This window comes from Brachyhypopomus gauderio, unplaced genomic scaffold (assembly GCF_052324685.1).
Source record: "Brachyhypopomus gauderio isolate BG-103 unplaced genomic scaffold, BGAUD_0.2 sc85, whole genome shotgun sequence".
Lineage (NCBI taxonomy): Eukaryota > Metazoa > Chordata > Actinopteri > Gymnotiformes > Hypopomidae > Brachyhypopomus > Brachyhypopomus gauderio.
This window is the reverse complement of record NW_027506906.1, coordinates 160,243-172,500: the sequence shown is the minus strand read 5'-3', so window position 1 is coordinate 172,500 and position 12,258 is coordinate 160,243. Positions and strand designations below refer to the sequence as shown.

The following is a 12,258-nucleotide window of genomic DNA, read 5'->3' as shown; positions in this document are numbered from 1 at the left end:
TTGTCAGATTGGATCATTGAAGACGACTATTTCACATCTATTTAATTTAAAAGCAAGATTAAACCTACGATGTAATGTAGCTCCAGACTTGAACATAACTGGTTAACAGTGCTGTTGCTGTGGTGGTGGGTCTTTTAATTAGATGCCAAAAGACCAAAGCAGAGATACACACAGTGCATAGAGCAGCTGGAGGTATTGGCACTCTCCATAGAAAACTGTTCTCTAATTCTCTCTCTCTCTCTCTCTCTCTCCTCTCTCTCTCTCTCTCTCTCTGTCTCTCTCTCCCTCCCTCACTTGCTTTCTCTGTCTGTCCTTTCTCCTTTCACATCATTTGTTTAATACCCCAATCCCGTAACTTCATTAAAGGAACTCCTTTGAAAATCAGCCCTTTTGCTGGGGCAGGACTGGACTCAGAACTTTGTGTCGACCAGCTGGACTACCCATTCCGCATGCAAATGCAGACACCTTGGCCGGGCCCAGCTCCTGGCTTTGACCCGGCGCTGTCTTTGATCCCTGATGTGCCTCTGCAGGCCCAGGGGCCAGGCCCGTCCTTCTGAAAACGGGCCACCGTGGGACACCCAGCCCACCGCTGGGCTGGGCTAAAGAGACAGGCAGGAGAGATGTAATAACGCTCAGGCCAACGGGCGTTAACGGTCACATGCAGGCGTCTTCCTCTCCGAGAGCCTGGTGTGTGTCCAGGGGAGAGTTCACACTAATAACACCCTGCCTGTTCCACACTGACCACCCATCAAAACCAGTTTTCAGTTCCTGTTTGCCTTGGACGCTGCTGTGTGCACGAGTCACCTAACCAACACTCTTATTAGCTGTGATGATTTAGATGTAGGCACGAGCTTTGAAGACTGCCGTCCTGGTATAGTATAATGTGTTTGGAGACGCTGCACTACAGAGACGGACGTAGTCCAGGTGTGCAGGTATCTCCATACACTGGGAGGACTGGCCAACCATCTCGCCCTGAGCTGCCTTCTAGCAGCTGAATACATCGTACGTGAAGACTATCATTATGGGTTTTACTGGCATGAGGTCTGACGGAATTAAATGGTGCAGCGGAAAAGTACTGGGACTGTGAACAGAACAGAGATTGAAAAGAGATTATTACACCTTGTACAATAATGCAACATACATATATTGAAACCTAATTTTGGATTTTGTTATATATCAAAAAGAATGTTGTGATCATGTTCCAAAATATTTTACAAGAAAAGTATAACTAGCATTTTCAGTTTAAATGGAAATCTCTATGTAAATAAAACTATAAATGTACTGTCTTGTTTGTAAACATCACCATAGTGACCTGCAGCTAACACAGCCTGGTACTGAAACTGCTTCCTGAGGTTACATGACACACCGATGAGATGCGAAAAGCAGAAGATATCACAGGATACGTAAGAGCGGCGTTTCAGAGAAGAGTTCGCCTTTTTTCATACTCGCTGACGCCTCTGTCAAAAAAACAATATTTGTACATCTGTTGTTGCCATGGTGATAGCAAACCTTGGTGGATTTTTTCGCCAAATTTCAACATTAATGCGCGTCAGAGAGGTCAGTTAGGAGAACCTCTTAGTTAGGAGAACCTCTCAGTTAGGAGAACCTCTCAGTTAGGAGAACCTCTCAGTTAGGAGAACCTCTTAGTTAGGAGAACCTCTCAGTTAGGAGAACCTCTTAGTTAGGAGAACCTCTCAGTTAGGAGAACCTCTTAGTTAGGAGAACCTCTCAGTTAGGAGAACCTCTTAGTTAGGAGAACCTCTCAGTTAGGAGAACCTCTCAGTTAGGAGAACCTCTTAGTTAGGAGAACCTCTTAGGCATCAGTGGTTAAGATGAGCCTGCACAACGGCCTTTGATGGCCTGTGTCAGTACGTCCAGTGTCAGTACGTCCAGTGTCAGTATGTCCTGTGTCAGTATGTCCAGTGTCAGTATGTCCTGTGTCAGTATGGCCTGTGTTAGTATGTCCAGTGTCAGTATGTCAATCAATCAATCAATCAAATTTTATTTATATAGCGCTTTTTACAACAGTTGTTGTCACAAAGCAGCTTTACAAGTGCCGAGTCCTAGCCCCCAGTGAGCAAGCCAAAGGCGACAGTGGCAAGGAAAAACTCCCTAGTTTTTTTGCATGAGGAAGAAACCTTGAGAGGAACCAAGACTCAGGGGGGGAACCCATCCTCCTCTGGCCGACACCGGTCACCATGACAACAACAACAATTTAAACAGAAAGAAGAGAAAGAAAAGGAAAAATATATAATAATGTCCATCATGATGTATGCATCCGGTTAGGCAGGAGGTGGCTGGCTCAGGATGGATCGCTGGTCTCCTCATCTTATTATTCCTCAAGCAGGCGGGCAGCCATGTGGAGAAATGAAACAGGGAAAATTAGCTCTGTATGAGGACATATACAGGACAGATGAAATTATAAACATTTCTGGAGTGTGGCAGCAACTCCGGCACTAAGTTAAATTATTACAGCCTAGCTAAAAAAGGCAGAACCAGAAGGTAACATAGGCTTGGGGGCATTCTAAGACAATGGCATCCGTCCACTGCACTGTCAACAAACTTGAGTGACCACGAGCAGTGACAGGACGACAGCACCAGCGCCCCAGTCTACCATAAAACCCTTCGTCTATGAACCCCTGGATCTGTACTTTTATCTAATATCTAGTATGTCTAATATCTAATATTTATCTAATATCTAGTATATCTAGTTTATCTTTTATCTAGTATGTCCTGTGTCAGTATGTCCAGTGTCAGTATGTCCAGTGTCAGTATGTCCAGTGTCAGTACGTCCAGTGTCAGTATGGCCTGTGTCAGTACGTCCAGTGTCAGTACGTCCAGTGTCAGTATGTCCAGTGTCAGTACGTCCAGTGTCAGTACGACCATTGTCAGTACGACCATTGTCAGTATGTCCAGTGTCAGTATGTCCAGTGTCAGTACGTCCAGTGTCAGTATGTTCCAGCACGGGGGGGGGGGGGGTTTGGGGGGATATTCCTTGGCTCAAATTTTTACACTGCTCATGAGAGACTTGATAATTATTCAAATAAGTCAAGTCTTTTAGCACAGGAGACATAGAACTGCAGTGTAAGTGTGTGTGTGTGTGTGTGTTTGTGTGTGTGTGTGTGTCTTCTTACTGGGGAATAATAATAAAATAATGATTATGATGATGGTGATTTCCATCCTTGGATATTGGCCTAAATCAGACGTCTTTTCCACTGTGATATAGTAGATGTAGGTCAGTCATGGTCTGGTGGTAGGGAACTGGTCTTGTGACCGGATGGTCGTGGGTTCGATTCCCAGACCTGAGGCCATGACCCTCAATTGCTAAAAATGAGATAGAAGTGTAAATCTTTCTGGATAAGGGTGTCTGCAAAAATGCCATAAATGTAAATGTAAATATGTACGCTGGAGTTCTGACATAATTACCTTCAGGCTCTCAGCGTCCAAGCAGCACGCATGACATGTGCTTCATGTTAGGAGTATAGCGCTGTAGTACTGTAGTACTGTAGTACTGTAGCGCTGTAGCACTGAGGGGATCCTCTTTATGACTTTGGAAAACGCATCAGTTAACACAAGACAGGAGCAACAGCTGCACTGGGACAGGAAGAAGGAAAACTGATACTTCCTCTCTTCTCCATTTTGAAGTTTACGTTGTCTTCACTGCAGAGTAATTAAAAGTCTCTTTCTCTCTCTCTATCTCCCTATCTCACTGTCTATCTCTCTCTCTCTGTCTCTCTCTCTGTCTCTCTCTCTCCCTCTCTCTCTCTCTCTCTCTCTCTCTCTCTCAGAGGTGAGGTCAAGGAGCTGCAGTTATGTGGGCGTGTACAAGATTGAAGGTGCTGATCGGTACTCTCTGAGTATTTCTGAAGCCCAGGAGGCCTGTGAACATTTAGGAGCCACTCTGGCCAGTGAGGAGCAGATGAACGCTGCTTATGTCAAAGGCTTTGAAACATGCAGGTGAGTTGACCATCCAACATGCCAGTGTGTAATGGCTATAAGCAAACTTAACAAGTCTTTTTTTATCTTTACATGCACATTAAAATTGATGTATCATTGAAATGCAAGGCTGACAAATACCTCATGTCTATTGTAAACCCTTCCAAACATCTCTGGCCCAGTAGGGATAATCAAAAGACGAAATTCCTCCTAGCACTAAAGTCTGCTCATGACATGACAAACACACAGAGAATCACGTCACTGCAGGGCTACTAAACGTGACAGCCACTTGGTTGACCAAAGTCCTCTCAAAGTAGCTACTGTAAATACAGACAGTGGTCATTAACCAGAGGTGGGGTGTGTGTTCAGGTACGGCTGGACCAGTAATGGAAACATCGGTATTCTTCGCCACAAAGCCAACCAGTTGTGTGCAGGAAACCAGACAGGCCACATCATCATAAACGCCACGGAGAGCACGTACGATGCGTACTGCTATGACGGAACAGGTAGCTATGAAAAAGATCTGAGCTAGTAATGGTGCCATAGCTTCTTATACATCTAGATTTGTATAGTTAGGCCTGGGGGGTTTATGAGAGCAGTTTGTCTTGAATGTAAAAGTCATTGGGGTTGATGTACCAGTGTGATTACAGTAAACACGGCCCTGCTCTTAAAACACGAACCCCTGTCTCCCAAACCAGACCTGTCCGTGAAAAACTGCACAATGATGAAGGTTCCTCACACCGGTGGTCCAAGCATCGCTCCTACATCTCCTCACACTGGTGAGGACCACAGCACTCTTCCTCCTTCATGACATCGTCATTGTTATTGTTGATGATGATGATGATGATGAATACCAGTGATCTACCTTCCACAGGAAGTTTTGTTTTGTCCAGTTTGTAGATGACTGCTGTTTATAGATTGTGCTCATTGTTCAGTGTGAGTATCAGCTTGGGTATCATATAATCACTATACACACACACACACACACACACACACACACACACACACACACACACACACACACACACAGTGTGCAGATTTACATTTGTATGTAGATTGTTACGTGTGCGTGTTTGCTTTTTCCTCTTTGTTCAACTTTTTGCTTCCACTATTACATGTATCCAGTTGTATAGTAACGTAGTAGAACTACTTCACTACTGTACTTAAGTACTAAAACGCTGTATCTGTACTTTACTGCTATTATTTTTTTTCTCCTACTTCCACTTTTACTTCACTACATTTTTTCCATCAGTTTAATACTTTTACTCCGATAAATTTTTTACATGCTGTGTAGTTACTCGTTACATTTATAAACATGTTACAAGGTGGAATTCATGCACTTGTACGGAACTTTGAAGGTTTTCAGTATTTTCCAGCACCTTCAGCTTAATTTACAAATTTATACAAATAAACACATACTCGAATTATTCCAAATAATTCGCTTTTTATCTCATTAAAAGAGATGATACCGTGTTTGGTAACAGCATAAGTGCTGCATAATAAGCTTGTTGGCGTTTTAATGTACATATATTGGCACATTCCACACCTTCAACATCGAGTGATCGTGGCGGTGAGGGTGAGGAAGGAGACCACCCTGGCCCTACCTAGAGACAGTGTTTGAGGAAGGAGACCACCCTGGCCCTACCTAGAGACAGTGTTTGCGTTTGCTGGAGCGAAAGTAAATTCCTATAGGATGAAGTGCCATCTCTGCCTCCGTAAAGAGGGTGAAATATTGGCCTTCAAATATTCACCTTCGAACTTGAAGAAACACATCAATGTAAGTTATAAATATAACACACAGAAGACACACCAGCTTTAGCTGTCAGTAAGCGCTAGTTAGGTTAGATATCTTAGCTAACTAACCTAATGTAAACCTTATGTTTATAATGTGCTGCAGTATTCACTTAACATTAGCTGGCAGTCATAAAGGTGATGTCACGTTGAGTTGTGTTTTTAGCAACAGTAAGCCGTGTCTCTTTTCATGCTGACTAATCATGTGCCCATTTTAAAGTGTAGTGTTTTTATAGGGGGCATTTATTGAGGGTAAACGCAGGGCAGTAGGCTCACCCTTAGAATCCGACGGACAGATTTTACATCCAAAATACACCTCGTTTTCTCAGCTAAATTAAGGCGAACTTGTAGTTCTGCGTCAAACCTACAACGTAGTGGGACATAGGTTATCTGTTTTATGTGTAATAATAATAATAATAATAATAATAATAAACTTTATTTGTATAGCTCCTTTCATACATACACATTTACAGAATAAATTTGAAAAAGAAACATTAAAAAGAGGCAAAGATAAAAAGACAAAGCAAAATATTAAGAAATATTTAAAAAAAAAGGAAACAACACAATAAAATAATGTAATAAAATGAATAAAGTAAATAAGATGGAACAGATTTAGGGTTGCTTAACTAAAACTACAAAGTGTTAAGCCCAGTTTTTTAAGTTGCTACTTGTTTGTACATACAGAACACTTGTATTTGTGGTCTTTGACATCTTTGATTTGTAAGTGATATATAAAAACAATTGGCAATCAAACGTTGACGGCTTTCTTTATTTAATTAAAAACACAATACTTGTACTTTTTACTTTCAGTACTTGAGTAATACATTTTATTTTCTTTTATTTATTATTGTTTTTTTAATAGCCCACCTCCACCCCCCCATCTTTGGAGGACAACTTTGTTTTTATGTACAGTTCAAATGACAATTATAACAATAAGCAAAGTGATAATTATTGGGGTTAGGTGGACCAAGAAAAGAGGGGGAGAGAAAGAATAAAAAGGGAAAAGACAGAAGGGCCCCCCTCCCGCCGAGGAGCCCCGAGCCGCCCCAGACCACAACCGCCCAGGGGAGCGGGCCAACCGCCCCCACGCCGGCGCACCAGGCTGGGCCCCGGAACTCCAAGGCACCCCTCCCTGGAGTGAAGCAGTAACCACAGGGGAGCAGCCGGGAGAGGACCAGGCACGACCAGCCCCCGACCCCCCGACATTTGGAACATCCTTTGTCCTGTATAGTGTGTTCTATGAAGGACTTTGTATTGTATAAGTTGTAAGTTGGGGCTTTTACTTATTTTGAAGATATTTGTACATATATCTGTCCAGAAGTGTTGATCTGGATTGATAGAAAGATCTCGTTCCCATTTGGCTATCGGAAGGGAGATTGAGTCATCAAATTTTAACAATAATTTATACAGTTTTGATAATAATTTACAGAGTACATAGATTTAAAAATTCAGTTACCCATGCTGATATTCCTAAATTCAGTTGATTGCGGTTGAATCTCTGTTTAACGATGGATTTTAATTGTTGATATTCAAGAAATCTATTGTTGTTTATTCCATATTCTGATATAAGTTCCTGAAATGTGACAAAGTTTCCATCATTAATAACATGTTCTAAATGTTTTATTCCCCTGTCATGCCATGATGTGAAATGTAGTACTTTCGTATTCTGACAAATGTCTGGATTGTTCCAAATGGGTGTTAGTTTACATGGGATGAGTGGAGACCGAGTTAGTTTTTTAATAAATTTTATTAAAAAATAATAAATAGTTATTGATTTTAGAATAAACTACTTGCAATACTTAAGTACAAAAAATGCTGAATACTTCTGTGCTTCTACTTAAGTAAAGTTTTTAAAGAACACTTCAACTTCTACTCAAGTCAGTTTTTTGATAGAGTACTTGTACTTTTACTCAAGTATGGGTCTCGAATACTTTATACAACACTGCATGTATCCTCCATGTTTACCTTCTGACGTACAGCTTCACCTTAGAAGCCCTGTTGGTAGTAAATCTGTATGAATATGGATACTCTATATTTGGGGAACAGAGTCTGAAGTCACCGGTTGTGTTGGGAGGACTCAGATTATTGAACCTGCTGTTAATCTCTGTGCTCTGGGGGAGTTTGCAAACTTGCTGCTTAGAGAACGTTTGTGTGAACATGCAGGGAAGTGCAGGAAATGTACATAAATTAAAAGATCTTTGCAGAAAGAGCAAAAATCTTGCAGCCTGCCATCAAGTGGCTGCTCTTGTTTCAGACACAGAGAGGCCTGCTGATGTTTCGGAGGGTGGAGACCCCACCATCTGGACCTCCACCGAGCCAGAGGACACCACCATGCCGTCCAGCTACGCAGAAGATGCAGGGAATAAATCGATGGGGACCGGCAGCCTCGAGGACACCACAGAGGCCACGCAACATGACCGAGGCCCCGTGGCGGAGGGCCCAACAAAAGCCCATCCCTGGACTCGTCATCCAACCGGGACCACGGCCTTCACCACCCGGGGGGACGTCGGGGGCTCCGGGATGGGGGACACAGCAGACAAAGACATACCGGACTTCAGCAGCGAAGATGGAGCCCGTCTGCCCGACATGACGAAGGCCTCAGACGAGAATGATGAAGGTCAATCATCATCACACACCCTTTTATTACACAGTAGCTCCACAAGATCCACACAACTGAGTCACATTTCCACAGAATGATATTATAAATGCTATAACATGGTTATGAATTGTTAATTACGTCTTATTATTTGTATTCTTATTATACATTTTACATGTTTAAATGCATTTAATTCCAGGCAACAAATACACAAATAATAAATAACTTATGATACAAAATTGTTATTTGGTTTTTATTTACTAATAATTTACTAATAATTATTTTTATTTACTAAAATGAAGGAGTGAATGCTTCTTAGATTACTTACACTCCCAAATGTTTCTAAGTGGGCCCCCCTGCCAGTGGACATGTGTGAGAGGCGTTGGTTTTGATGTTAGTGCCAGCGTTAGTGCAAAGCCCCCTCTGCTGTTAGAGTTCAAGTTTGTGGAGCTGTAACAGGTGCTTCTTCTTCTGTCCCAGCATGCTGAAGAACGCCCCCTGCTGCTCACTGGCAGATATTACAATTACAAAGTTCGTTTCAAATAAATGTCAAAGAATAAGCTATACTGTATGTAAGACCACAGTGCACTTTATGTCCTACAGAGCAAAACCTATTTTAATAAAAAGTAGACCTGTTTGGTCTCAGAAGGGTGACATAAATGTGACATGTGTCTTGTGAATTCTGCATGTAGGAAACACTGTGTCAGAGACGTTGGACCATACAGAGTCTCCAAAATGGCCCTTGGGAGCAGACAAGGGACCCTCAGCAGAGGACAAGGGACAGAGCGGAGCACGAAGTATACCCCCCCCCACACACACACACACACCACACCAATGGACAGACCAACCTCACAACCTCACAAACTCACAGTCAGAACCCACTGAGAACAAGTTCACACAGCACAACACAAAGAAAACTAGTTTAGTTTTACCATGTTTTGTGTCTGACAAAAGATTTAAAATGATTGAATGTGAAAATGTGTTCTGTTTCTTTTGTAGATTGGCTGGTCATTGTGGCCGTGGTTACGTTGTTTCTTTTGTAGATTGGCTGATCATTGTGGGCGTGGTTACGTTCTGTTTCTTTTGTAGATTGGCTGATCATTGTGGGCGTGGTTACGTTCTGTTTCTTTTGTAGATTGGCTGATCATTGTGGGCGTGGTTACGTTCTGTTTCTTTTTGTAGATTGGCTGATCATTGTGGGCGTGATTGTGGCCGTTGCTGTCATCCTTCTAGTCTGTGCTGCCGTGGCAACAAGGAAAAGGTATGTTTATTGATGGATCTCTGTCTCCTTATAGTACGAGACTGTAGTCATTAGTATTCTTGCTAAGTCAGTATTCTCTTAGATGACCCATACAGTCCGTGATCCTTTGACCCCAGACGTGGCGGAGGTCATCTGAGCGTCCGTGTGTCTCCCACAGGTGGTGCGGCAGGCAGCAGACTCTGATGATCACATCGAAGAGCAGCAGCGACGGCAACGGGGCAGCCGCCTCGGCCACGAGCTCCCGGGCCCAGGAACGAGAGCAGGAGATGGTGACACTCATGAACAAGGAGAAGATCCAGGAGAACGGAAACCCTGAGGAGTTCACCGTCATCACCCTGGAGGAGTCACCCGAGAAGAAGGAGCAAGCATGAATGAGGCCGGCGAGGGAGGGGTCAGGGGTCAGGGGTCATGGGGTTGACCAGGAAGAGACAGAAGCATTGAACATTGGCAGAGTGAGTTATTCACCTTTGGATTCATTCCGGAGCCGAGACAGAGACCGTGTGTTTGGGGGGGCCACAGGGGTGGGTGAGTGTGTGTTGCACGTCTGTGTGAGTGGGGTTTTTCATGGCGCTTTTATGTGATAATACATTCCCTATATGTTAATGATCCTTCTGGTAGCATTTTTGGTCCCAGGTTCAGAATTAGAATTTTACCTAAAGGGAAAATGAAGGTTTCTTCAGAGTCTAACAAGTGGGAAGACTTTTGCCAAACTTTTTTCACCTCTTGCATGGTGTCTTTTACATCTTCTGATGCTTTTAGAGCTGAGTGTAGTCATAAGCAGTCAGGAATTCAGCTGTATTTACCCATGCGTGGAGTATTACCTGCACACAGTTGAAGTTTCACATCTCACCTCACCCCCCCCCCCCCCCCCCCCCTCCTCAGGCTGTCACATCAGTGCTCTCATAGTGACACATACTGATTCCTCTCTGAAGGGGTACAATTCATATTTCATGGTTATTATTATTGTTGCTAGACTTTTTGAAATCTCATTTCACAATTAGAATAAATGTTCAACATTTCTACAGAAAAAAACAAACAATTCTTACAAAACAATACTGAATGTTGGGGTGGGGGGCTTGTAAACATTTATAGGAATATTGGGATATCCATTGTGTTTTTAAGGGGTGGGTGTATGATAGTGTGGGGGTGGGGGGGGGTGTAAAGATGTAAATAAGCACCGTTACAGAGCTGACACAGACAGCCCTTCAGAGTGATGGCATTTTATCTCCAAACCAGCTGAAACCTGAAACAGTTGATTCGTTTGGTCAGTGGTGGGAGGTGCCCCTCTCTGAGAGGACAGGGGTGCGATTCGTTTGATCAGTGGTGGGAGGTGCCCCTCTCTGAGAGGACAGGGGTGTGATTCGTTTGGTCAGTGGTGGGAGGTGCCCCTCTCTGAGAGGACAGGGGTGTGATTCGTTTGATCAGTGGTGGGAGGTGCCCCTCTCTAAGAGGACACACGCTTCTTAAAATGTAGCGCCTGGTTTTCTTTACATATTAACCTTGTGTAAGTATCTTTTTTCCTGTGTATAGCTTACATGTATTTTTTTCTTATTTTTTTCTCAGATGTTGCTATTTTAATTTATGTTTTTGATTTGTTTTTTGTATATAACACGATGCTTCTTTACTAAAGGTATCATTGGGTATCCTGAGTAGGTCAACTATTTCAGTTGACTTTTTATAGTCCTATTAATTACCAATATCAGTTTGTGTAATCTCATATTACATCATATTGATGATGTAGTTTACGAAAACATACCAGTCATTTGTTGTATTTTTAAATTTATACGTCTATTAGAGACAGTGTTCCCAGTGAAGCTACTGAATATTCATGTATCACCAAATCTCATGCATATGCAATTAACACATGTTTACGTTGATTAGAGGCAATTCGTTTTATTCAACAAATTACCAAGAATTTAGTGTCTACATTATCAATAATGCTAAACATGCGGGGTATTTATTTTAAGATAACGGACGTAGTCATGCGATGGTGTCGTTTAGTGGACATTGTGCACCTTATGTTACATACGCCAAAACACAAATGTACAGATCTCCATGAGCAAGCTCCATCCACGACTGAAAGATGATCAGAAACACGGTGTTTTCTTGGTATGTTTGATGATCAGAAACACGGTGTTTTCTTGGTATGTTTGATGATCAGAAACACGGTGTTTTCTTGGTATGTTTTCTGTCACCCTATTTCCAGTCTCTCAAAGTGTGGTGACACGTCGCACCATGAAAAAAACCCGAAATCATTATAGACTCCTTTCACTTCTTCTCTCTTGTCTTTGTGCTGTCACTCATCCCGTGGGCGGGTTCTGTTTGGGAAGGATTAGCATATGCATCAGTGGGAGGGGTGTGTAGCGAGTGTTTGTTATGATAAAATAACAAATTACTGTTCTTTAAAAAATCAATTTGTGAAGTAAGAAATCAAATAAAACTGAATAGATGTATTTTTTGGTTTAGTTTTTTTTTTGTTTTTTGTATTATTTTCAGTTCAAATGGTCTGAACATCTATGGTGCCATTAAACCCTGGCAGTGATAGAAAGAGAGAGCGAGAGAGAGAAAGAGAGATGAGCAGAGGAGAAAGAGGGGGGAGGTGGAGAGAGAGAGAGAGGAGCAGAGAAGAGAGAGAGAGGGGAGCAGGAGAGAGAGAGAGAAAGAGAGATGAGCA

General features: G+C 42.5%; 1 protein-coding gene across 2 annotated transcripts in view; it reads left to right on the top strand.

Moving 5' to 3' along the window:
• The window catches only part of cd44b (CD44 molecule (IN blood group) b), a 16,860-nt gene extending 4,823 nt beyond the window's left edge, over positions 1-12,037 (top strand). Inside the window, exons 2-8 of one of the 2 annotated variants that reach the window (XM_076991748.1) lie at positions 3,789-3,957; positions 4,306-4,442; positions 4,635-4,715; positions 7,982-8,344; positions 9,016-9,120; positions 9,506-9,584; positions 9,742-12,037. In XM_076991748.1, the coding sequence (XP_076847863.1) occupies positions 3,789-3,957; positions 4,306-4,442; positions 4,635-4,715; positions 7,982-8,344; positions 9,016-9,120; positions 9,506-9,584; positions 9,742-9,955 (1,148 nt within the window). In that variant the 3' untranslated portion in view covers positions 9,956-12,037. The other variant, XM_076991749.1, reaches the window with a different exon arrangement.
• The last annotated feature ends 221 nt before the right edge of the window (positions 12,038-12,258 follow it).